Below are 27,223 nucleotides of genomic sequence, written 5' to 3' on the forward strand. Positions count from 1 at the left end.
GCATTTCTCTCCACCTTGTTCTCCAAGCCTTCCCCCAAAGCATCTTATATGCTCACTGTCTCTTTCACCTCCCACTTCTTCCTCTGCCCCTGCCTTTTGGGCTTCTGCCCTCACCATCCCACCAAGACACCTCTCACTCAGGGTGTTTACATTTAAAACTGAACCTGTGATCTGCTTCTCTTTCCTCTAAAATACCCCCAACACTACTGTACCCTATCTTAAGTGATCTTGCTATCCCAGAAATCTGGGGGACATTCTTTTTTTTTTTTTTCTCCACTCAATGAATTTTATTGCATTTATTGTTGTACAACGATCATCACAACCCAAATGTATAGCATTTCCATCCCAAACCCGGAGGACATCCCTGATAGCCTCACTCCTTGTCATTCCATCGAGCACGTCACCAAAAGCCCTAGTGAGTGGCCTCCCTAAATATCTCTCCATGCTTCCCCTTCTGTCCTTCTATCACTGTCACTACTGTCTTGGTCCTACCTACCATCATCTGATGCCTCATCTCTTAAGAGAGCCTCTCATTGGTCCTAATCCTCTTGCCCCTGGGCCTCCTCTTTGGTCTGATTTCTCAATCCAGTGTCCACACTGTGGATTTATTAAATTTAGATCATGCCCCACTGCATAAAACCCTCTACTGTTCTTGCAAAGGCAGAGGTCCTTCATTTGGTCCACGAGACCCTCTGTATTCTGTCCCCACCCACTGCTCAGTCTGATCTTGCACCTGTGTCTCACTCTTGCTTTCATTTTCCCAGGTCCACAGCCCTTACACAGGCCCTTCCTATCTCTTTGCTTATTGGGCACATATGTGCCCATGTTGTTGTTATGTCTTCTTGATGAATTGACCCTTTCATCATTATGAAATACCCCTCTTTATCTTTGATAGTGCTCTTTATCTTGAAGTTTACTTTATCCAATATTAATATAGCCACTGCAGCCCTCTTATGTTCATCCTTTGCATGGTATATATCTCTTTCCATCCATTTACTGTCACCTTATCTGTCTTAATATATTTAATATATCAAAAGTACAGCAGGGGAGTTCCTGTTGTGGCTCAGCTGAAATGAACCCGACTAGTGTCCATGAGTTTCAATCCCTGGCCTCGCTCAATGATTTAAGGATCTGGCATTGCCATAAGCTGTGGTGTAGGTCACAGATGCGGCTCGGATCTGGTGTTGCTGAGGTGTAGGTAGGCAGCTGCAGCTCCGATTGGACCCTTAGCCTGGGAACTTCCATATGCCGCAGGTAAGGACAAAAAAAAAAAAAAAAGTACAGCGTATAGCTGGGTTTGCTTCTTTATCCTGACAATTCCTGTCTTTTTTTATTTGGATAGGCAAGAAATAGATTTATTAAGATAGGACACTTGTGAGGGATGCAAGCAGGCAGGCAAGGAGGCTCTGCCTGACAATTCCTGTCTTTTAATTGGAATCTTAGCCCATTAACATTTAATTAGCATTTAATGTAATTATTGATATGGTTGGATTTATTTACCATTTTCTGTTTTTATTAAGCTACATTAAAAGCAATTTAAATTTACCTACTGATATCTTAGTTTACCTCTTCATTTTCTCCCTTCCTTCCTTCCTAGGAGTTAGTTACATCTCTAATTTTTCAGTCTTGGTAGAGTTAATATTGTATCACTTCATGCAAAATATCAACCTTGTTGTTTTCAGGATGCTTCTCTTGATTTATAGTTAACTCCTATTTGGGACTCAGAGCTCAGCTTAAAGGCTACTTCTTCTGGGAATTTTTTCCTGACTTTTCAAATTAGGTTAAGCCCCTATCATGTGCATTCTGAGCAGATAGTACTTCTTCTTGGGGCATTTATCACACTTTTGACTTGCTCACTATGGAATTCCCAGTACTCAGCACAGTGCTGTATACTTAGTTACTAGTTCATTAAATGAAGGGTAGCCCTGAGTTGTGGTTTGAAGAAGGCAAAAGATATTACGATGTACTCCAGGGGATGGAAATGGCATTATGCAAGGCTTAGAGGTTGAAAAGACAGTGTATGTGGGAAGGAATATAATAGGTAGATTGAATGAAAGTTAAAATATAAAAATTTGAAAAAAGCTCTATTTTTTTTTTTTTAATATCAGTAGCAATCATTTATAGAGCCCTAATATGGGGCCAGGCACTGTGCCATAAACTCTGTACATTTTACCTTATGTAACCTCAGCCATGTGAGTTATTCTCCTCTCATTTCAGTAAAGAAACTGAGGTGCAGAGAGGTCAGTTACCTTGTTCCCTATCATAGGTCAGGGCTTGGCTTTCAAACTCAGATCTCCATGATTCTAACGCTTAGAGTGGAAGTGAGACAGAGCATTTAATACCCATCCTAGGTAAGTGTGTTTTGATTCAAGGCTGGAGTTAGGTGTGCAGAAGGCCCACAGATGTTATTGAGGATCTGTAGACTGTTGTGCTAGATGCTTCTATTCTTTATCTCCTTGGGGATGAGGGGGAAGCCCCTGAGCCTTTTGAATAGGGAAATGCAGAAAAGAAGCTGTTTCAGGAAGATCCATCAGGGGCCAGTGGTCAGACTGGGCTTAGACGAAGATTGGCTGGAACAGAGGAGGGGAGGTGTGTGAGGAACAGTGGCCCGGGCCTGTGGTGACAGTGGCTGCAGTTTAGAGAGATGGCTGTCTTCTTTTAAAGGAAGAACTAGCTGTGAGAAGTTTGGATAGAACTGGTTAATGATGAAGTATGAGGTCTTTTGTGTCTGCTAAGTCTGTCTTGCCTAAAGACTCTTGGATAGATCCATGATGGGTGTTATCAGAACCTTACTTCTCAAAAGGGATTTACAGACATCCTCAGGGGTCTCAGTATTCTTCTGGCAGAGGGGTGGACAAGCCTAGGAAAATAGTATGAGGCTGTTTTTAGAAGTTTTGTTTGGGGTAAGAACCTATCTAACACAGCCTATCGGGCTAGTGCGTAGAGGGACCCTTTTCTTCATCTGTGGCACCGTCATCCCTGGAGAATGTTTCTGTCCAGTCCGTTGATAGTTACTGAGTTAGTTCATTAGATTTAGCAAGTAGGTGAGTGAGGATATAGGGTACTTCTGCATGTGTTCTCTGCGGTAGCTGAGAGGTCTGGAGATTAAGTGTGTGTGTACATGCATGTGTGCACTTGTGTGTGTGTATTATCTGCTTATGAGATGGTCAGTGAAAATTGTGCTAAACTGACTCCCCCCACCCAACTTTGAGTGAGAGAGAGTTTAACCACTTTCCAAGCTAGCATCAAAATGTTTTCACTTTCCTGATGAAACACTTTATTGAAATTAAAAGATGGCTTTGAAAGTGATCCAAAACATAACATCATTTTCTGAAGTTCAGGGTAAATGTGCAAGATTTATGGAAGCATTTGGAGTTCACCCAAAGTATGGAAGGTCTGATTTTTGTATTGGTATAAAATACGAAAATCCAGGGTGAGCACTGGCCTTCTGTATGAACACAGGCCAGTTTCTAGGCTTTTGTTTCTGTTTGTCTCTGTGTACCTGTCTCCCTAAAATTGCTCTAAGGCTTATTATGTTAGTTGAAGCCAATGACAAGAGGTAGGAGAGTCCTCTTTTCTCTGTATTGAGGTTACTTTGGGATGAATTCTGTTTTAAACCAGTTGGGATCCAAATGCAGCCTGGCCTGTTGTACCGCTGCCCCAGGCCACCAGGCTAGACCATGAATTCACATTCTCAGCTAGCACCATCTCTTGGCTGAGCTGATATTAGGCTTCATGCATGTATAGTGTTTTGCCCTGTAAGCTGTTAGTGATAAACAAAAACATTTAAAACTCTCCAAGTTCATGGTTGGCACTTTTCTTTTATTCCCCACATTGTGCAATGGGAAAATCTTCAGCCTTCAATGAGGAGTTCTTTTACTGGAAAAGGTTTGGCACTAAGAACCTGATTAATGATTGGGTGTGTCCCCAAGATTTGGGGGTTTGTCTCATCTTTGTGAATAGGTGAAGTAGCAACTGATGGTTCTATTTCTTATAAGAATTGTTTACTAGGTGTTGCAAAACACATTTAAATCTCTGTAATGATTTTGATGGTTTTCCTCATTTATTTAGAAAAGTCTTTGAAAAGATTCAAGGCTAGTGAAAGAGGAAGCAATCTGTGTCCCCTGGCTTGGGGATTTAAGAGGCATGCTGTTTTAAAATCTGGACCTCTCCTTTCTATTTTTTGCTTGATTAGATGTGGCAAAAGGCCTTCAGTGCAAAGTGTCACACAAGTTTGTAGTTTGAGTTCATGTAACACGTTACATCTTGCTCTGAATCTCTTATTGCTGCCTAATGCCATTAAATACCCATGTCCTACCTCATGTCCCCAAATTGGGTTCTTCACAGGTCCTGGGGTTAGAGAAAATGTTTTTCTTTTAAAAGGGACCTGTTGGTGCATTACTGAAGTTTGAAAGACACTATCTAAACAACAGTAGTAAATACTGGAATTTGAATCTCACTCAACTCATTGTTTGGATTCTGGCCATTGACTTCTGCTGTTTTCAGAAACTTCATGAGAAAAACCATCAGGGTGCATGTTTTGGTTGTGACCCTCTGGTTTTTACTCCCTTTCCACTTAGTATCTCTTGGAGGCCGACCTAAAGTTTTGTACGAGTAAACTTGAGCAGAAGTGCCTTTCAGGCTTCTACTTTAGCTCTGTGCTTTTCTGAATAAAAAACACCTGTGGCCCTGGTGTTTTTTATTCATGGGCTTATGAGAAGTTGAAGGGGTTAAAGAGAAACCTAATGACTTGTTTTCTTCCTTGTTTGTGTGCATGCATGTAGCTTTATATTTGTGCCTGTGGAGTAGCGGTAAGGGGTGTGGCAGAAAATTATGACCAGGCTTTTCTTCTTAGGATCTCCTGTTCCTGAGCTAAAATGGAGCATCCAGTTTCCTCCAGTGAGTGGATGGGCATAGAAGCCCTGGTTTTCTAGAAAGCTACATACTCCAAATCAGTGGTTCTCAAAGTGTGGTCCCTGGATCAGCATCACCAATCTGGAAGGTTGTTAGAAATTCAAATTCTTGGGCACCACCCCCTCCTACTGAAGTGGAAACTCTAGGGAAGGGTTCCCTGGGGCTGTGTTTTAACAAACCCTTCAGGAGATTCTGATGCATGTGAAAGTTTGAGAACCAGGGCTCAAGACCAAGGTCTTTTCAATTTCTGAAGCAGACCTATTGTATTTCTGAGTGCTTATAGGAGCTCCAGGTTCTCACTTTCCTGAACCAGAAATAGGACACAAACAATAGTAGTAATGCTAATTGCTGGCCATGTTCATAGAGCGTTGGGGTTAGGAATTTGGTTTCTTTGGAGTTCTTTACCGCCGTTTGACCTTGAATACGTTAATTAACCTCTGCTCTTTTATTTCATCAACTGGGATATGGAGATAATAGTAGAAACCATGATTATCTCTGTTTCACAGATGAGGAAACTGAGGCCCAGGAATAGTTTCAGAATTTGCTTTGAGTCGCTCTTAAAATGGAGCCAGAGATTCAAGTTCCGACAGTCTGATTGCAGAGCCTGGGCCCTCTTGTCCCTCTTGTGTGCATTGTGTGACGTAGTCATCCTGACACTGGGGTCACCATGGCCTCTATCTATAACCTCAGCTGCAAGCCATAAGGGCCCTGGAGTAGCTGGAGTTGGACCCATTGTCATGGGGATACAGCAGGAGCAGGGTCCTGACAGTGCGAAGCTCAGTGTTTCTTCAGCCTGAAATCCCCTTTCCAGAAGCAGGGCTTTAAAAGGTAAAAGCAGCCCCTCTCAGTAAACTTTGGTTTTCAGGGGAGTGTTGAGGGACCCTGGGGGCAGGCGTTGGCTGTCACTGTGATTGGGGCACCACTGGTATTTAGTGGTCAGGTTCAGGTGTGTAGATGACTTCAGTAGTAGACAGCAGGGCTCAGTGAAGAATTGTCCTGCGTCCCACTGGACAGGCAAATGTACCACCAAACCTTCAATGTCATTTTCTCTCCATCCTGGGTAGGAACCTAACTCATTAAAGATCTCAAGTATTTTTTTTTTTTTTGGCGTTATTTTAATACACATTTAATATACACTGAGTCCCTGAGGAATATAGTTATTGTGTTTTAATATATGGGGGACGATTTTATTTTGTTAGTTTGATACTTTTCCCAAGAGTTTTTACCATTCAGAAAGTTCACGCCATGCTGTGCCCGGTAATTTGAAATGGCAATATAGCATGCCTGTATCAGTCTGCATTTTGCAGTGACTGCATTATGCTAATTCTAGGTATTGGAACAAACATTTACCAATTTCTTCATAACTCCTAGGGCCGCACTTCTCAAAGGTTGATGTGTAGAATTTGTTAAGTTGCAGATTGTGATTGGGGGAGGGACTGAGGTTCTGTGGCTTCTAATAAGCTCCCAGATGATGCTGGCACTGCTGGCTCATGAACCACAGTTTGTGAGTAATGGCAGTCCAGTGGTGTATGCCTGAGGGGTTTCTTTTCAAGTACGTATATTGTTATAATTTACTTTGATTTAAAAGAAATTTTAGAGTGAGGGGATTATATTGATTTAAAAAAAATCATGGTGAGTTATGGTCTATGAACTTCATTTCAGACTTGGAAAAAGGGCATTTAAAAAGATTTGCTTTTAGGGGTGCCTTGAGCTTGATGGGGTGCAAGCAAGCCATAGCTCTGAGAGTGAAGTGATTCTAGTCGTAAACCCAAACAGAATTAGGGACCCCAAAGTCCTGGGGCAGTGATTCAGAGTATGCTTATTATGTTAATTGTTCCAACCAGGTTGCCAGTCACTTATTTATTCTTTAAAAAATATTTATTGAATACCTCTGTGTGCTTTGTTCCAGCCACTGCTCCATGTTCTTGGCATGCATCTGTGAACAAAGTGAAGACCTCTTTTCTCACAGACATTACCTTCTAGGAGAGACAGGACACATTTTAAGTAAATTACATGGGGTTTTAGGTGATAAGTGCTATGTATTATTGGAAGATAGGAATGCGAGGGTGAAGGGAACGGAGTGAGCAGTTCCAATTTCGAATAGGGTCATCAGATTTCTCATTGAGAACATGAAATTTGAGCAAGGCCTTAAGGTGGTCAGGGAGTTGGCCATGTGGAAACTGGGAGAAAGGGCAATTCAGGCAGAGGGACAGACAGGGCAAGGGCCCTGAAGCTGAAGACTGTCCAGCTGGCTCTCCTGAGGAGCTGAGGGGAGGGAGACGCAGAAGGCCAGGGGGGAGTGAACCAAGGGGAGTGTGGTCAGGGATGAAGTCAGAAAAGTGTCAGGGGCCAGATCACTCAGGGACCTGGAGGACATCCTAGGGCCACTGCTTGTCTTCTCCGACGAGGAGTTACCTTGGGTTTTGAAGAATGACATGATTCACTCAGGTTTTACAAAGCTCCTTGTGGCTGCTGTGTTGAATGTGGCCCTCAGAGGGCAAAGGTAGAAGCCAGGAGGAGACCAGAGAAGAGTCAGTGCAGTGTCCAAGCAGGGGACGATGGTGGCCTTGACCCAGGGAGGGCAATCGGTGGTGGTGAGAAGTGGCCTGATTCCAGATGAATTTTCGTGAAACTTGTAGTATAAGATTGGAAAGTTTTGAGAAGTCAAGGCTCCTAGCCGTACCTGTGTGGATCCTAGTTTGAGGAAAATCTGATATGGCTGACAGACATGTAACTGTGGGTCCATGTCATTTTCCTTGGGGGAGAGACAGAGAGAGAGACAGAGGGAGAGAGAGAGACAGAGAGAGAGAGAGAGAGTGTGTGTGTTTGGGGGGGGAGCGTGTGTCTGTCCAGGCCAGTGGCTAGCAGTGAGTTATAACAAGTGGCTAGCTGAACTGCCGTTAGCTTAGAATAAAGAGTGAAGCCAGCACTAAGTGGAACTAACAGGCCTGAAAGTTTCACACATTTCCTCTTGATTAAGCCAAGGTGTATTTTTAGTAAAAACATATGCTATTACTCAATTAATGTTTCTTATATTACTCTGATGGTAAAGCAGAGATAAAAATTCAATTTTCTTGTCCCATTCCCCTCATGACCCCATGTGTTCGCCTTCTTAGACCCTGAGACTACAAAAGTTTCCTTAGCACGCTTGCTTTATTTCCACTGATTGACACCTTTCTGACTTAAAATATGCATTATGTAGTTTTGCCCTAGATTTCCCAATAATTAATTTGAAAATTCGGGAGCAGTTTGAGATGTCTTCTGATATGTGCATGCAGCTCATTTTCTGTGCAGATCATGATTCCTGTGACCTTCCGTGCTGGGAGGAGACTTGATTACCGAAGAGCTGAGTTTCCTGTAGTGGGGTCTTTTGAAAGCCCACTGAAAAACAGTGGCTCTTGAGGTATGGGGAGAGCACACGACTTTTTTTTTTTTTTTTTTTTGGGGGGTCTTTTTAGGGCTACACCCGAAGCATATGGAAGTTCCCAGGCTAGGGGTCGAATCGCAGCTGTAGCTCCTCGCCTATACCACAGCTCACGGCAATGCCAGATCCTTAACCCACCGAGCGAGGCCAGGGATGGAACCTGCGTTCTCCTGGATGCTAGTCATATTTGTTTCCTCTGAGCCATGATGGGAACTCCAAGAGAGAGGACACAATTAAGTAAAGTTACCTGGCCAGACTCCAGGAGACCCCAGTTCTCAGCCAAGCTACCCTTTCAGGTGCTCTCTGTCATTAATGATTTTGACCAAAGGCTTCTTGCCTAATCATAGCTGTGATTTGATCAGTTGATTTTTAAATTTTTCTTATTCATTTTACATTTAGAGCATATTACTTGTGAGGAATAAGTGTATATTCTTATTCTTGTGCTATGGCTACCACTATCCCGGCTGTCGCTAAGACCATTGCTCAACCTGAAGTGCAGGGAGCAGAAGGTAGTTTCATTTACTCAAACCTTTTCCTTTTATTCTTTTAAGTCTGTATCTTGGGAACTCTGACTTAGTTCTATAACTCAATGATCTGGGCAGGGCAAGGTCTTTTTTTTTTTTTTTTTTTAATGCCTTGGGCTATTTTTGATGTGACGTGACCTTGGTAAGGAGAGTTTTCCTATATCTATCCACTAGGAGGTCTTTTTAAGGAGGATAAGAATTGTGGCTATGTATTTTTAGACCACATTTTCATGTGGCATTTATACTCTGGTGCCTAGTGTCATGGAAATTTCTCTTTCTAGCCCAGGATTGAAAAGATGGTATTTCAGTGCTGGCTTTGCCCAGTTACTCTACTAGCTTCGTGACCCTCACTCTTCTCATCTGGAAACAGGCATCTGCCTCAGAATTGGTAAAGATGAAGTGAGCCAAGATATGTAAAAGAACTTGACAAGTTCTAAGCTTCCTTTCAGTTGCAGGCCGTGGTGTGTGGTTATCACAAGGCTTGTGTCCAGGAACCCTTCTTCATTTCTGACCATGACTTGCTGTGGGGTCTTGGGTAAATTGAGTGATCCAGTTCTCTTGAGCATAAACTAGAGATGTGTACAGGGCTGGCACAAAAGGGGGTGTCAAGCTGTGGGATCTTTAGAAACAGTTCTAGTTTACAAATTCTATGATTTTCTGAGGGGGGTTGCTGATTTTTTGTTTGCTTTTTGCTTTTTTTGTTCCCCCCCCTCCCCCCAGTTTATTAGTAAAGGTTTTCACCTACAGGTAAGAGTTAACAGTTTGCCACATTTGCTTTTTCTCTCTCTCCACATTTGTATATTGCTTTTTAAACCTCTATTTCTGCTTTCCTTGGTGAGCATTCAATAGTTCTTTTCTAGAGTAGAGCAAAGCTTGTCATTCCTCAGGCTGCAGGACGCTGGCTTCAGTTGGAGCTTTTACATCCTTCTGACTAATCAGTACCTTTTCTCCAACAGGATGAACTTACTGCTGTGAATGTAAAGCAAGGCTTCAACAATCAGCCAGCCTTTACTGGAGATGAACATGGCTCGGCCAGAAATATTGTAATTAACCCATCAAAGGTAATGCTAATGGTTTCCTAAAACTTCTGAAAGTATCTGTATGTGAGACCCTTGGTAGCTAATGTTGATAAATTAGTGTTATTTAAACTGCAATCCATATGCAAAATTCCCCCAAAGAGCCTTTCTGCTATCCTGCCCCAGGGTCCAGTTAAGGATCCTGCACTGCTTTTGACTGGCATGATTCTTTAGCCTATTTTAACTTAGTGCAGATTCCCTCATTTTGTTTTCATTGTCGTTGTTTTTGGGGGGAGAGGCACCCTCATAACTGCCATTTTATAAGAGTCCAGTCCAATTATTGGTCTTAGAGTCTAGTCCTATACTATAGATTTGTTTGATTGTTTCCTCACGACAGGACTGAGGTTAAATATTTTTGGTAAGAAAATTATATTGCTTATCAGGAAACATGCAGTGTTAGTTTGCCCGATTATTGGTTATTCCAAGTTTGACTGCCTGGGTGGTGACTACCATCTCTTTACATTGCAAAGATAGCAATCTTTTCTGTGCACTAATCTCTATGGGGTGATACTTTGAGACCAGAATGTCCTGTTCTCTAATAAAATCTTATCCTATGATTTTAGCATCAATTGGTAATTTCTGCCAAGTGATTTATTTTGCCGGGGGGTGCAAAACACTAGTTTTTTTTTTTTCCTGTGCGTGTGTCTTTTTTGCAAAACACTAGTTTTGCAGTTATTATTCCTCACACATTTATTACAAGGCATTTAAAAAGAAATTGTTTTTTTGTCCATACCCATGGCATGTGAAAGTTCCCAGGCCAGGGAGCAAACCCTTGCCATAGCAGTAACAAATGCTGGATGCTTAACCCTGTGCCTCCAGGGAACTCCAAGTTAGCATTTTTTGGAAAGGACACCCTACCTTTAAGTGTTACTTTGAGCTCCTGAACTGTTGTATTATCTTCACTTATTTATTTATTTATCATCACATTGTCTCACATTTTGCCAGTGGGGGCAACTTTAACCTGGTTCTTGGGTCTCTTTTTTTGGAGGGGGGGCTGCACCCAAGGCACATGGTGGTTCCCAGTCTGGAGTTGAATTGGAACTGTAGCTGCTGGCCTACACCACAGCCATAGTAACACCAGATCTTTAACCCACTGAGGGAGGCTAGGGATCGAACCCACATCCTCATGGATACTAGTCAGATTCGTTTCCACTTTGCCACGATGGGAATTCCTGGTTCTTGGGTCTTTTTGACGTCCTCACTGTTCTTTGAGCATGTCCTCACTTTTGATACAATGACATAGTCCGGGGCCATCTTGTTCTTTTCCTGCCCAATCCAGATCTGGCTGCCTTGCTTGCTCACGGCTACTCATGTCTTATAACTTCTAGGCCCTTTCAGTGGACAGAGAGGGGAGACATATTTAAGTTTCTTTTCTGTTTTATCTTCTTTCTTTTCTTTCTTCCTTCCTTCCATCCATCCGTTCTAACTTAATACCACAGGGTTTTTCTCTTACTTTTTCCTTTTCCACCATTCTATCTCCTTTCTCTCAAGGCCAGAAAGAACCCTGGGAGTTCCCGTAGTGGCTCAGTGGGTTAAGAACCTGACATAGTCTCAGTGAGGACGTGGGTGTGATCCCTGGCCTCGCCCAGTGGTTTAAGGATCAAAGCTGTGGCGTAGGTCACAGATGTGGCTCAGATCTGGTGTTGCTATGCCTGTGGTGTAGGCCAGCAGCTGCAGCTTTGATTCTACTCCTAGCCCAGGAATGTCCATATGCCACAGGTGTGGCCGTTAAAAAACAAACAAAACAGAAAGTAAAAAAAAAGCAAGAACCCTGAATCCCAACAATATCAACATATTTGTTCCTTTGCTCTAAATTAAAATATACATAAAAAGTTCCAGAATAAACTATACCAGTGCTATCCCATCAACACAATTACTATATAAAATTTACAATTATTCTACCATACTTTCTTTTTTTTGTGGGGGGGGGTGTCTTTTTGCCATTTCTTGGGCCACTCCCATGGCATATGGAAGTTCCCAGGCTAGAGGTCAAATTGGAGCTGTAGCCACTGGCCTCCGCCAGAGCCACAGCAACGCGGGATCCAAGCTGCGTCTGCAACCTATACCACAGCTCACTGCCAACCCCAGATCCTTAACCCACTGAGCAAGGCCAGGGAACGGACCCGCAACCTCATAGTTCCTAGTTGGATTCGCTTACCTCATGGTTCCTAGTTGGATTCGCTAACCACTGAGCTCCTATTCTACCATACTTTTTGTCTTTCAACTAACTTTCATTAAGAATATGTAATCAGAGGAGTTCTCGTTGTGGCTCAGTGGATTAAGAACCTGACTAGTATTCATGAGGATGTGGGTTGAGGATGCGGGTTCCATAACTGGCCCTCACTCACTGGGTTAAGGATCTGGCGTTGCCACAAGCTGTGGCGTGGAACACAGACACTGCTTGGATCTGCTGCCAGCATTTGCAGCTCTGATTTGACTTATAGCCCTGGAACTTTGATATGCCGCAGGTGCCGCCCTAAAAAAACCAGAAAAAGAAAAAAAATAGAGTTTGTAGTCAGAGCGGTCAGAGTGTTGTGTGGAAAAGTTTCTTGAATTAAGTTTTTTTCTGTGTGGTTATATTAACAATTAGAAATTGATGAAATTAGCTCTTTCTGTTTGTATTCTCTTAAGCCTTGTTTTTTTCATCCTTTTTGAGTTACAGAATTTGAATATTAAAATACTTTTACTTACTGTAAAAGGTAAAAATCATGCATACAGATAAAAAGAAATCAGACATATGTATAAGTTTCTATACTTATTTTTTTCTTCCCCAGATATAACCATTGTTAAAAGTTTGTGTAGCACTTCAGATCTCTTTTTTTGTGCACACATATCTACACAATACATGTAATTGACAATTTGCTAAACTATCAACTGAAACATTAGCTAAGTGACGTGAAAGAAAACAGCATTTTCTACAGCTTGTCCTATTGACCACCTACAGTGTTTTTAGTGTCTTTTTCCAATCATAATACCTTCTTTTAAATTTCACAACTACAATTATGTATGTGTTGTAATTTGTGGTCTACTTTTTAAAAAATTATGGTAAAATATGCATAACATAAAATTTACCATTCAAACTTCTTTAGTTCTTTGGCATTAAGTATGTTCACATTGTTGTGCAAACATTACCACCATTGATCTCTAAAACTTTAAATCTTCCTTGTATACTTAAAAAAGTAACATCATTTTGTATGTACTTTTTCTCGAGTCTGAAGTATTATATTAAAGGTAATTAATGGATAGATAACCCTACATCATTTATGTGCTGTAATAGAGTGAAACTGCTACTATATAGCAATTAGCTTATTGCCAATTTCTTCTAGTTATTTATAAAGAGGCCATAGTTGTATTTGAACACATAGCTTTTGTTCTTCAGGATAAATTCCTAGTGGCATATTACTTGGTTAGAACTCACATTAATTAGTCTACTAGGGCTTCTATGACAGAATACCCCAAACTGAATGGCTTTAACAACAGAAATGTGGTTTTCCGAGACAGTTTATTTTCTCAGGGTTCTGGAGGCTGGAAGTCCACATCAAGGTGTCAGCAGGTCTGGTTTCTCCTGAGGCCTCTCTCTTTGACGTGCAAGCCATTGCTCTCTCACTGTGACCTCACATGAGCTTTCCTCTGTGTGCAAGTACTTCTGGAGTTCTTCTTAGAGTGTCTTATTTATGACACTAGTTGTACTGGATTAGGCCCCACCCTTATGACCTCATTTAACCTTAATTACCTCGTAAAGGTTCTGTCTCCAAATAGTCACATTGGGAGTTAGAGCTTCAATATCTGAATTTTGGGGATGCAAAATTCAGCTTGTAAGAGAAAGTATGAATGTTTTATGTCTCTTGACAGGAACTACCAAAATCGGTCTCAGTTCTCTTAAGTTTTTTTATCAATTTAAATAACAGAATAAATGGAAATAGCCCCTGGTACCACTTCTGATGCTCTCACACATCCCTCCCTCCCGCCCCCATGAGATTAACTCAAGGATTCACACCTTCTGAGGGGAATTTGATCTAAGTAAATATGATATACATGAACTATAGTGTAGCCCCTAAACTTTTAAAAAAATTTTCTTACCAAATATTTGGTTTGGATGAACGGAAACAAGTTTTAATTTAAACATTTCTCAAACCTTGTCTGAGGGAGTGCAAACTGGTATAAACCTTAATGGAGAGCAGTTTGACCATGCCGATTAAAATCACAGAAGCATTGGGTTCTTGTGTGGCTCAGCGGGTTAAGGATCTGGCGTGGTCACTGCAACAGTTTGGGTCACTGCTGTGATGTGGATTCGATTCCTGGCCTGGGAACTTCTACCTTCCTCCAGCATGCCCCCTGGGCCACCACCCAAAATTGGAGTTCTTGGTGTGGCTCAGTAGGTTAAGAACCTGACTTAGTCTCTGTGAGGATGTGGGTTTGATCCCTGGCCTCATTCAGTGGGTTAAGGATCTGGCATTGATGCAAGCTGTGGCATGGGTTGCAAATGTGGCTCGGATCTGGTGTAGCTGTGGCTGTGGCTAGCAGCTGCAACTCTGATTCGACTCTCAGTCTGGAAACTTTTTAGGACCACAGGTATGGCCTAAAAAAAAAAAAAAAAAAATCACAGAAACATTGGGAGTTCCCTTGTGGCTCAGTGGGTTAAGGATCCAGTGTTGTCACTGTTATGACTCAGGTTGCTGTTGTGGCGCAGGTTCAGTCCTTGGCCCTGGAACTTCCACATGTCACAGGCATGGCCACCCATCCCCACCCCCTGAATTATAGAAGCATACAATCCGAATTCTGGAAATTTATCTGAAAACTATAGCTCTACATGTATGAAATAACAAATAGGAAAGGCTGTTCATTTTAAGGTGACTAGTAATAGCAAAAGTTTGAGACAAACACTCCAAATGTCCATTAACAGAGGCCTCATTAAATAAAATGTGGTACGTCTACATGGTACATTACTAGGTCTATAAAAATGAGTGAGGAAGCTCTCACTATGCTGATATGGAAGGCTCTCAGACATTTACTCAATGTATAATGAGGTATAGATATAAGAAAGAGAAAGATAGTATATTCATGCTTGTTCATGTGTATTCACATGAAGATACACTGTAAAGACACGTAAACTAATCAAGGCTGTTAGTTGGGGGTAGGCACTGGGGCTTGGGAATAAGGCTCATACCTTTTTTTTTTTTTTTTTTCTTTTTATGGCTGCACCCACGGCTTAATGGAAGTTCCCAGGCTAGGAGCTGAATCTGAAATGCAGCTACCAGGCTTTGCCACAGCCACAGCAATACCAGATCTGAGCTGCACCTGTGACCTATGCTGTAGCTTGCTGCAAATTGAGGCACTGCTGGATCCTTAACCTGCTGAGAAAGGCCAGGGAATGAACCTGCATCCTCACGGATACTGTGTTGGGTTCTTAACCTGCTGAGCCACAGTGGGAACTTTCGAGGCTTTTACTTTATTGATTTTGGAATAATGTGAATATATTGCTGTTATAGTAAAATTAAATGTATAATCATATTTTTATTTTATTTTTTTTGAGTCCTAATGTGCATTTTCTCTGCTCTTGCTCTTTGGGGAACTTTGTCTTTGTTTACAGTTACGTAGTTGTTCACAAAGTTTGTTGGGAAGTAAAACACATATACAGTTACTATGTTCCATTGCCATTATTCACAGAAAAGAATATAATTGAAGGGAGTTCCCATTGTGGCTCACTGGGTTATGAACCTGAATAGCATCCATGAGGATGTGGATTCAATCAGTGGGTTAAAGATCCTGCTTTGCCATGAACTGTGATGTAGGTCGCAGCCATGGCTCAGATCCCACATTGCTGTGGTTGTGGCATAGGGGTCTGATTCGACCCCTAGCCTGGGAAATTTTTAGGGCCACAAGTGTGGCCCTAAAAAGCAAAAAAAAAAAAAGAATATAATTGAAAAAGACATTGCCCAGACCTTTTTTTAAAAACAATTTTTATAAATCTCTTTAATGATTGGTTTGATTTAATTGAATAATCTTTTCAGATCACTGAGGATATTCTTCTTCTGATAGTACTCAGAGTAGGTAAAACTTTTTTTTTCTCATTTTAGGGCCGTACCTGTGGCATATGGAAGTTCCCTGGCTAGGGGTCAAATCGGAGCTGCAGCAATGGGAGAACCGAGCCTCATCCTTGACCTACACCAAGCTCATGGCAACACCAATCCCTAACCCACTGATTGAGGCCAGGGATTGAACCCTCATCCTCATGGATACTAGTCAGGTTCATTTCCACTGAACCACAATGGGAACTCCCTAAAAATTATTTTATACCGTTTTTATTATGATTAAAATTGTCACTCGTGCATAGTTGCTAGTAAGAGACCTTTAAAATATATCTACACAGGTAAGTGTTTTGTGCCGTTGGTGCAAAGACCAAATATTGATAGAGGAATTTAAAATTAAGCAATTCGTTACTCTTGGCTGCTTGTTTTCAAGCAGCTATTTTGGGCTGGATTTTTGTATTTAATTTATTCTCTGGACATTCTTCAAACTTTGCTTAAAAAAGCGTAACTATGAAGATGTTTAGGAGTTCCCTGGTGACCTGGCAGATAAGGACTTGGTGTTGTCATTGCTGTGGCTTGGGTTTCATCCCTAGCCTGGGAACTTATGCATGCCATGGGTATGGCCAAAAAAAAAAAAAAAAAAAAAAAAAAAGTACTATGAAGTTGTTTAAAAAAATAAGGCTCAGACTTCTTTTTTTCTCATTTTTATTACCACATTACAGCAACACAGCAAAACAGGCTTTTTTTTTACTTGTACGTCAATCACAAACAAGGATCAAGGAATGCCGATTCACACTAAAAAAGAAGCTTTTTACCCTGGTAGATAAACTTGGCTAATTGCTTACAACTGTGTTCCAACCTGTAGACTAATTGTTTATTGACTCATGACCATTAACTAAGGTAGTGGTTCTTATTTTGCTTCAGCGGGGTAGGTATTTTATTTTAATCATGGTTGCCATCGTCTGCTAACTTTACCGAAGATACTTATTAGAAATTGTTGTCCACGTGTGGCCAAAAAAAAAAAAAAAAGAAAAAAGAAATTGTCTACATCCTGTTATTAAAGAATTCCCAGGGGACAAAATGTGATCCTGTGAGAGGATTCTTGGAAATTCCAACAGGTTTTCTGTGGATTCATTTAATTTTCAGATATTACTCAATCCCCATCCTTCTTGTCCCTTTTCTTTCCTTTCTTCTCTTTTAATTCGGTTTGTATGAAAATGCTAGTCATTCGCAGAAGCTCCCTTTGCTAGTCTGCTCCATTCAGAGCAAGCAACTCTAGCTTTCTCTTGAAACACTTGTAACACTGGCAGCCCAATCAAAAATGTTGAATACTTAATTTAATTGAACCTTTTGTAATTTGCCATTTAAATAAATTAGATTTCTCCAGACTCTTTTTTTTTTTTTTTTTTTTTTTAAAGCACCGGGTGTAAATACTGAGCTTCCTTTCCAAAAATATGTGCTGTTAAGATGAAATGAGAAAAAGAATGATTACTGTGTGATTACTAGGCTCTGTTCTTATATGCAAAACCTCGAAGGAAAAAGATTCTCTCCAAGTGGGTGTGTACTGTGAAAAAGAGGTATAGCTGAAGATGAAAGCAGAATCCAGTCTCTTGAAATTTATTAGGGATGTAATTAATTTTGTCTTACAGAGATTTTCAAAGGCTCTTCTTTTTTCCTTGAACTACTTGTTAATCGTGAAACAAAGGTGCCGTGGGAGCTTTTGCCTTATGTTAGTGTAAGGAAATCACAACTCTTGGCTTCCAGGACTTAAATTCCCGTTTTATTTTTGGTGGGCTCTTTGAAGATTTTCAACTAAATCCACAATAAAAAAAAATAAAATACTGATATGCAGATTACTAACATAATTTGCTTATTGTCTTGCACCTTTTTTTTTTCTTTTCCTTTTTTTGTTTCCACAGATTGGCGCTTATTTCAGCAGCATATTAGCTGAGAAACTAAAGCTTAACACTTTCCAGGACACCGGGAAGAAGAAACCACAAGTTAACACTAAAGATAATTACTGGCTGGTTCCTGCTCGATCCCAGAGTGCGATTCATAGTTGGTTCTCTGACTTAGCAGGAAATAAACCACTTGCTATTTTGGCAAAAAAGGTATTAAGAATTTCTTGCATTGTTTTAATTGAGGCCTTATAGAAATGAAGACATTTGAGATGATGTTCAAGTACATATTTCTTTTCCCCAATTCTTTCCAAAACTGAAAAGTCTCATTGGCAGGTATCCCGTACCAGGTGTGTGCTGCCCATAGCTGCCTGCCCTCATTTTGGCGGCATGTGGTACTGCAACATCTAGAGACCTAACATTCCACACAGGAGGCTGCTTATGCGGATATTAGGTAGACAAGATTTTAAAATCAAGAACAGACAGTGAGACTTCAGTTATTTCTGTTGCAGGTTCAGTTTTCTTGGGCCAGGATGTCCAAAATGTGTTAAATAGAAATCCTTGCTTTAATTTATTTCCTTCCCTTGAAAAGTATTCTTCCAAATTCTCAGACCAAGTCTCCTTCTGAACAAGTGAGATAAAGGTAGTGATTCTGTGTGTGCTTGGAAAAAACGTCTTTGAAAAAGTTTCAGAGCAAACTGGGCAGGCTTATTCATAGCCCCCAGCTTTTTTAAGAGTGGGGGTGGGGGGAGGGAAGGGAAGGTTCTTCTAAAATCTTTGCCTTTGATCATTTTCCTCAAGTGGGAAATACTACACAGATTCAACAATCTTATAGCCCCCCCAATATGAAATGTCTTTTGAAATTTAGATGAGAGCTAGAAACCTCCCTCTTAATCTTGATCTCTGACTTCTTATACACATTTCAAACAATCCCCCAGGTCTTTCTCATCTCCCCTGAAACTAAAGGATTTCCGGGGCGCCCATCTTCTGTTCTTAAGTTTTCATTAGTGGCTTGATGCAGGCCCAGTTTAGAGGAGAGCTCCTTTGTGTTTATTTGCACGTTTGTTTTCTAAAGCAATTCTTTGAAAATAGTGCCTGTAGCTCCCAAGTGGCTTTATTTTGCCCTAGAATCAGCATTGCATTGCCTTTTTGTAGATTTTTATGATTAAAAGCAACAGCCTAACCCTCTCTTGCTACTAAGGTAGTGCTTCTGTCTGGCTGGACCGAATGGCATTTCTTTTCCAACAGCGAACGTTTAGCATGTGGGCCTGCCCTGGCCTTTGAATTGTATCTGAGGGCTGTGGACGGCAAAGGCTTTTAGTGTCCGGTGGCTTTCTGCCAGAAGTTCATACTGTCCATGTTGGCTAGAACCTTCAAACTCCTATGTAGCCAGCCTGGCATCTTTCTTTTCAGGTTCTCCTTTTTCATAAGCTTTTAGAATGCATTGTTTGGGGTGTTTTCTGAAAGCAAGCACTGGTGAGGAATTGCCGCCCTTGCTTTAGGGATGTAATGGTCTGTCATCTTCCAGGAGGGAGGTGAGTTTCAGTGCAGTGTATTAGCCAGTATTCTTCTCTCTTTATAAGGAGCTGCCTCTGGCCAAGTCAGGTGTCCCTCTGGGAAGCCCTGACATTAATTCTTTGCAAAGTTAAAGATGTTTTCTTCATAATGCCATTGAATATACTTGGAAGTATTCCCTTCTTAGGCATTCCAAGAGTCACTCATTCCCATCCCTTGCTCAGCATTTCATCTTGAGACGGCTAGAGCTCTTCTGAGTTGGGTAAAAGGTTGCATTCTCTGCATGTTCTTCATATTAGAAAGTTTAAAGACTTCTTTAAAAATGTCTGGTATTTATCTGTGAGGTGGCTTAATGCAGAACATCTTCATTTTCTTGCTAAGATCCTGAGTTATCTTCCAGCTCTGATCTAGAATTCAAAATAGTTTCCTGTGTGGGATGGATCAGGTTTCTGGACCTGGTTTCTGTGACTGTAAAGCTCCATGGTGCCCCAAGTATTTAGCCACAGAGAGGTCAACAATGGCCCGTGAAAAGGCCTTGTAATTCAATCACGGTCTTCACTAGGTTTGGAAAAGGAAAATTCTTGCTCCTAGGGATGTACTTCCCGCTCTTGAACAGTTCACTAGGAGTGACGTGTTCACCTCAGGTGACTTTGATGATTGTGGTCTCTGGAATTTCTCTTTGCCTCTACTGCCACTTACTCAACAGAGGATGGCTGAGGGTAATGATGGCAGGACAAGGGCAGCCCTTTTGTGGATGGAAAATCATCACATGCTAGGTGTCTTAGTTTTCTTTTGGTAGTTAGATGCAGTTCCAGCTTGATTTAGAAACCAAACAGCTGCCCGTTGGTTGCCTAGATTCAGCTACAAGTTGAAGTCTGATGGTTTCTTGGCTGAAAATGGAATCCATCACTATAGGAAGTCATACTTCAGTGTAAACATAGTTTCCGTCCTGAGTTGGCCCAAACTATAAATTTGACAAAACTGTCAAAATGTGTCTTTTTCTTTTAATTAAATAATTTTCTTCACATATGTCCTTCTGAATTCTAAAGTCTTTGATCCAAGCCAACCATTTCTCTTAGTGGTCTGCTAGTAGGGGCAGTGAACTAGAGGTTTGCCTTGTGCTGTTAATGTGAGACTCAGTTTTACATGTTCAGAATGTCTCCCTGACCCCTTCAGTTACTGTTCAAAAGAAATTCTTGGAGTTCCTGTCGTGGCGCAGTGGTTAACGAATCCGACTAGAAACCATGAGGTTGTGGGTTCGATCCCTGCCCTTGCTCAGTGGGTTAACAATCCGGCGTTGCCGTGAGCTGTGGTGTAGGTTACAGACACGGCTCGGATCCCGCGTTGCTGTGGCTCTGGCGTAGGCTAGTGGCTACAGCTCCGATTAGACCCCTAGCCTGGGAACCTCCATATGCCGCGGGAGCAGCCCAAGAAATAGCAAAAAGACAAAAAAAAAAAAAGAAAAAGAAATCTTTAGGTATCTATAAAGATGCTATGAGTAATGTTTCTTTGGAGATGCTAACTTTAGTTTTTGCATGTGCCTATTTTTTAGGCCTTGATCTTACATATAGTCTTTTGGTACCTCTGAATGAAAGGCAACCTGAACTTGCTAGCTAAGGTTCAACCCCTCGATACTAGACTTGCTGTTCTGGTGAAAAGCAGCAGCCCCAGTCTTCAACTGAACATACAAGTCTGCACTTTTCTTATCCCTGGGCCCAAACGGATAGTAAATCCAGAGCCTTGTACTCCATGAAAGATTGGGCCTTGTAAGCTAAATTTTCAGGACACTTTCATGTTAAAATGTATCACTATGGTCCACAGAGAGGAAGTTTTACAGCCTTAGCCTATGTTACTTTCACCTCCCTTTTAGTTTTGTGTGTGCATTGTAGTTGTCTCTGTCTAGGTTATGTTCTAAAGTCAGCAAGCAAGGCAGGAACTGCACATGATCAAAAGTCTATTAAGTTGCCTGTAAAAAACAGTATATGGACACACTGCATTGAAGTGTCCAACCAGGCAGCTTTCCTTCATCATTGGAGCAGCTTGATATTTCTTTGGGAAGAAATAGCCTGTTTTAAAGGGTGAGCCATGTACAAAAAAATGCTTGCTTTTTTTTGGCTCATTGCTGGTGTGGGGGGTGTGCCTCTTTCTCAGTCTCACTTTTCCCATCCTGCTGCATTGCAGCCAACATAGACTTTGTCCACTGTGTTACTCTGTATTCATAAATTGAGTGGATCATATATAGATGAATGGGCTATTCCTAGGCTATTTATAAGGAATTCTAGCAGAGTGGATTAACTGTTTCAAGCGGTTCTGCAGTACATTGGGATACTAATTGCTAAATAGTACCTTTGTGGTCTGGAAGAAATAATTAACTGCCTCAAGTGCCTACTTTCAACCAGTGGATTAATTACCCAGCTATTTCTAGCTCAGTGTTTATTAGCAGATTCACTGATCCATCATTTTAGCCTCTATTTTAAATATAGGGCTAACGGCACCTTTAGAAGCTCTGTGGAAATTGTTACTCTTATGAAATGTTATGGTCAGAAAGTTTTCACTTGATCTGTCCCTTCTAATTTTGAGTAAACTCCTTGGAGGACTATCATGAAATTATTTTCCCTATTTTGTTGATGAGTAGCTTTTGGCATCTGAAGGTTTGAAAATAATTTGTTTTTATAAATGAAAAGGTGCAGCTGATAAAACTGGGTTGCCAAGATGCTAAACATAAGTTTTGATTCTTTTTTCTTAAAATTTGCATAAAATGTTTTCTTGTAAACTGCACGTTCTGATTGAAAATCCAAGACGGATGTATTTTCTCATAGCCAGCCAGAACATGCAATCTTTTTTGTCTCTCCCCTTTAGGTTAGCCTAGCCACGAACATAATATGTGACTATTATACATACGTTATTTGTTTCTAGGTTCCCATCCTTAGTAAAAAAGAAGATGTTTTTGCGTATTTAGCTAAATATTCAGTGCCAATGGTTCGAGCAACGTGGCTGATCAAGATGACTTGTGCCTATTATTCTGCTATTTCTGAAGCAAAAATTAAGAAGCGCCAGACTACCGATCCCAATTTGGGTAAGTGAGACAATATGATATTTAAAAATTTTTTTATGTTAATTTTTTCTTTCTCGGCCACACCTGCAGCATATGGAAGTTCATAGGCCAGGGATTGAATCCTAGCCACAGCTGTGATTTACGTCACAGTTGCAGCAACGCCAGATCCTTTAACCCACTGTACCAGGCCAAGGATTGAACCTGCACTGACACAGACAACTCTGGGTCTTTAACCCACTGTGCCACAGCAGGAACTCTGACATATTGTATATTTGTCATTGATAACGTAAGTAGTTGTTGTCTGTGCATTCTGTACGCAGCCTAGCGAGGTGAGTACTGAGAAGGTCCATTAATGAGGCCAGAAGTCACTTGTGGTGTTTGGATGAGGGGCATGCTGGTCCTGTTCCCTCAGGCACAGATTCCTGATTCTGTCAGCAAGTCCTGTCGCTCTAACCCCCAAATGTGTCCTGTGTCTGAACACTTGACCACCACAGTGACTGACATGCTGCTTCAAGCCACTCCATCTCTTGGCTGGAGACAGTGGCAGCCTCCTAACTGGTCTCCCCATCTTTATTTCTGCTTCTAACGTTCTAGTCTCTCTACAACCGCCACCCTGATCGATAAGCCTAAATCAAATCGTGTCTCTGTTTATAGCTTTATACTAGTTTCTCATTATAATTAGAATAAAGATCCAGATTCTTTTCCACAGGTGTCGGTGCTGTCCGCGATCTGCCCCTTCTTCCTGGGGTGTTCTGGCTGCATGGCCTTCCTTGTGTCCCTTCAACATGCCACACTCCTTCCCTTCCAGGGACCTCTGCATTTCTTGTCTCTGTCCTTGGGTTGCTCTTCTTCAGGGTGTTTGCAGCCTTCTTCTCTTCACTGTGGCTTTGGCTCAAGTGTCATTTCCCCAGGAGATTTTCCCTGGCCACCTCGCTAAAATTGCATTCTCTCTCTTTCTCACCTTCTTTCCAGTTATGTTCTTAGGTATTGCTGTTTTATTCACAGCACATTTCTCTAACTGAAATTATCATTTAAAATTTTTGTCTGTCATCTCCTGCCAATATGTTGACCTGGGTAGGTATATATTTATTTGTTAAATGAACTGAAGGGGAACTTTTTTCAGTCAGTCTTTGCTCTTTTAGTGACTAGACAGTGACTCCTTGAGGCAGTGCTAAAATGTGCTTTGGGAAAGGTTGATGCTACTTAGAAATGTGCACAGAAAATTATATATGAAGATGTCTACTTAAGGATTAGGTTTGCAAATAATTCTTTGTGAAATGAAGACATACTTAAGATTTTATTTATTTATTTATTTTTAGGGCTGCACCTGTGGCATATGGAAGTTCCCAGGCTAGGGGTCGAATTGGAGCTGTAGCTGCCAGCCTGTGCCACAGCAATGAGGGATCCAAGCTACGTCTGCGACCTACACCATAGACCACGGCAGTGTCGGATCCTTAACCCACTGAATGAGGCCAGGGATCGAACCTTCATCCTCATGGATCCTAGTCCGGATCATTAACCACTGAGCCATGAAGGGAACTCCCCATACTTAGCATATTCTAAGGGAGACCCCCCCAATTGCAAAACTCTGAGGTACAGGGATGGAAAGTGAAAATGTCCTCAGGTACCAGTCACCATCCTAGATGAGTGAATTGGGGGTGAAGTGTTTGGGAGCAGAAGCAGGTGGGGGGGGGCAGTGACTTAAAGAACTGGACAGTTGAAAAAAAAAAAAAAGGAGTTCCCGTCATGGCGCAGTGGTTAACGAATCCGACTAGGAACCATGAGATTGCGGGTTCGGTCCCTGCCCTTGCTCAGTGAGTTAACGATCCGGCGTTGCCGTGAGCTGTGGTGTAGGTTGCAGACGCGGCTCGGATCCAGCATTGCTGTGACTCTGGCGTAGGCCAGTGGCTGCAGCTCCAATTCAACCCCTAGCCTGGGAACCTCCATATGCCGTGGGAGTGGCCCAAAGAAATAGCAAAAAGAAAAAAAGAACTGGAGAGTGGAGACACTCTTAAAAGCATGAGAATGTAAATTCAAAACAAAATAATGGTCTAATTCCACAGCTGCTACCTTTGAGTGGAGCATTGTCTCATGTGTGTTAGAACTAGCAAAAATGAACTGTACTTAAGAAAAAAACGAAACTGTGTAGTGTACATATGTAAATGTCAAGAAAAAAGTGGAAGGAAATAATCCACAAAGTTAACAGTGGTTATCTCCGAGTGCTGTTTTCATAGTAGTCTTTTATTAATTCTATATGCCTAATTTTTTTCATCAGCTTATTATTTTTTGGGGGGAAACAAAAGAAATGCTCCCTTTTTTAATTAAAGTAGTATACTCTCATTACAATATTTTCAAATGGTGCTAAAGTAGATACAGTACAGTGTTCGTTTCTTTTTCCCCTTTTCCACGTTTTCCTTCTTGAACTCTCCTTCATTCATTCACAGATGCATATGTGTGATTCTTCTCTATGTCTGTCTGTCTGTCTATCTATCTATCTATCTACATGTCTCTATTGCATTTACTAATATTTCTCCCCACAACCTGGATATCTAGTTGTTTACTAGCTCCCCTACTTTGATGAGGAATAGGCATTGGAAACCTGATATCTATCATATCAAAGTCCTCATTTCTCACCATCCCTAAACTTGCTCCATCCTCAGACTTCTCCTTAGCAAATGTTACAAGTAGTCACCAGGTAGACAAGGTTAAGAGATGTATGATCATTCTGGGCCTTTATTTTTTTCTCAAAATTCTGCATTTACTCCCTCAGCAACCCTGTTAACTTTACTTTCTTTCTTTCTTTCTTTTTTTTTTTTTTTTTTGTATGTGTGTCTTTTTAGGGCCGTGCCTGTGGCATATGGAATTTCCCAGACTAGGGGTTGAATCAGAGCTGCAGCTGCTGTCTGACACCGCCACAGCAATGCCGGATCCAAGTCATGTCTGTGACCTACGCTGCAGCTCATGGCAATGCCTGATCTTTAACCCACTGAACAGTTCTAGGGATCAAACCCACGTCCTCATAGATACTAGGCAGGTTCATTGCCACTGAGCCACAAGGGAAACTCCATAACTTTACTTTCAGAATGTAATCAGGATCCTCCTTCCACTGCCGCTACCCTGGCCCAGGGCATTATCACCACCACCACCGCCACCATTGCCTGTGCTCTTTATTGCAGGGCCTGTACCTGATCTTGTTTTTGTTTTTGCTCCTTTGATGACAACTTTCTATTTTGCAGCCAGAGTGATCTTGTTAGAACATTAAATCAAGGTCCATGCCTAGGCTCAGCATCCACTCATGGCTGCCTATCTCTCTCAGCCCAGTACCTCAGCCAGCACCAGCAACCTGTTCCTGTAGCAACTTCAGGCACTGACTTGTGGGTGCTGCTCTCCCTCCTACCCTCAGATTTCCCCTGGCCTGCTCCCTCTCCCCACAACCACTGTAGCTCAGAGCACACTTCCCAGGAGAAGCTTTCTTAACCACTCTAGCCAAAGTATCATCTCCCTGTCACTCTGTCATCTTGGCCTACTTCATTTTTCTTCATAGCTCTTAATGCCATCTGGTGTTACATTTCAATTTATTGGTCACCTATCTGTACTGACTCTCAACTATAGTGTTTCTTCATGAGAAATTTTGTCAGATTTGTTCTATGCTGGATGTCCTAGGACAGTACTTGACATACAGAAGATGCTTAGTAATTTTTAAGACAAATAAATGAATAATTAGGCTTGAAGCATTTGTGTGTGTGTGTATGTGTGCATGTATGATTTTTATTTTTTTAAATGGCCACACCCGTAGCATATGGAAGTTCCTGGCCAAGAATTGACTCCAAGCCACAGCTGTGGCAATGCCAGATCCTTTAACACACTGAACCTGGCCAGGGATCAAACCTGAGCCTCCTCAGCAACCTGAGCCTCTGCAGTTGGATTCTTAACCCACTGTGTCCTAGTGGGAACCGTGATCCCCTTCCCCCCCGCCTCCCGCTACAACCAATTTGCCCCAATTTGTAATCCTTGAAACTTAAAGCAGCACCAGCTATAATGGTGGGACTGTTCCTCCATTTCTTAGATGCTCTTCGTGTATTTTGGTAACTTGTTCCCGTTCATGTTTTCCTTAACGTTCAGTTTAATCTGATTTTCACTGTCACCAAAAGGCAAAAAAAAAAAAAAAAAAAAAAAGAGATGATACAGGAATAATTCTGCCAAATGTAAAACAATGTTAGGACAAACAGAAGTCTGATAGGCTCTCACTATTTGTGAAAATCATGTATTTAGCATTTTTAGGCATCCCGGATACGAATATATCACCAGGACCATATGATTTCCTCTACCAAACAGAGGGAAGCCTAGCTCCAGTGTCTAGACCAGAACATTGTGGGCTTCTTGTTGGATTCCTTACTCTTTGAGGGGATTACTTTCTAACCCCTGACCTCCCCTCAGCTAAAATTTCTATTATTTGCACACCCACAGCAGATGGTTGATTATCTTCACTCACTAGCTGTGTTTTCTCTTCTTTCATAAGCCATATAACATACATGATTCTGTTATTCTGCTCAGTTTTTTACAAAGTATTACATGGTCTTGATGATTATTCCTACTAAAAAGTATTAAATCCCTGAAGGTCATTTGCCTTCTACCCTTGTCTGACCTAAAAAATGCTCAAGGCTGAGAATACTTTTTTTTTTTTTTTTTTTTTTTGGCTTTTAAGGGCCACACCTGCAGCATATGGAGGTTCCCAGGCTAGGGGTTGAATGGAGCTGTAGCCGCCGGCTGGCCTACACCATAGCCACA

General features: G+C 41.5%; 1 protein-coding gene across 35 annotated transcripts in view; it reads left to right on the forward strand.

Moving 5' to 3' along the window:
* MED12L (mediator complex subunit 12L) overlaps nt 1-27,223 on the forward strand; it is a 354,400-nt gene that overhangs the window by 19,397 nt on the left and 307,780 nt on the right. For all 35 annotated transcript variants that reach the window (XR_014824163.1, XR_014824164.1, XR_014824168.1 and 32 more), the window contains 3 exons: nt 9,819-9,923; nt 17,887-18,078; nt 22,297-22,456. Coding sequence is in view for 26 of the 35 variants with exons in the window: in XM_084990033.1 (XP_084846159.1) it covers nt 9,819-9,923; nt 17,887-18,078; nt 22,297-22,456 (457 nt within the window). In the remaining 9 variants the exon portion in view is untranslated. The remainder of the gene's footprint in view (nt 1-9,818; nt 9,924-17,886; nt 18,079-22,296; nt 22,457-27,223) is intronic.

This window comes from Sus scrofa, chromosome 13 (assembly GCF_054392235.1).
Source record: "Sus scrofa isolate SSC_HxYL_T2T_F1_AM1 chromosome 13, Sscrofa_HxYL_maternal_Yorkshire_Landrace_v2.0, whole genome shotgun sequence".
NCBI classification, from domain to species: Eukaryota; Metazoa; Chordata; class Mammalia; order Artiodactyla; family Suidae; genus Sus; species Sus scrofa.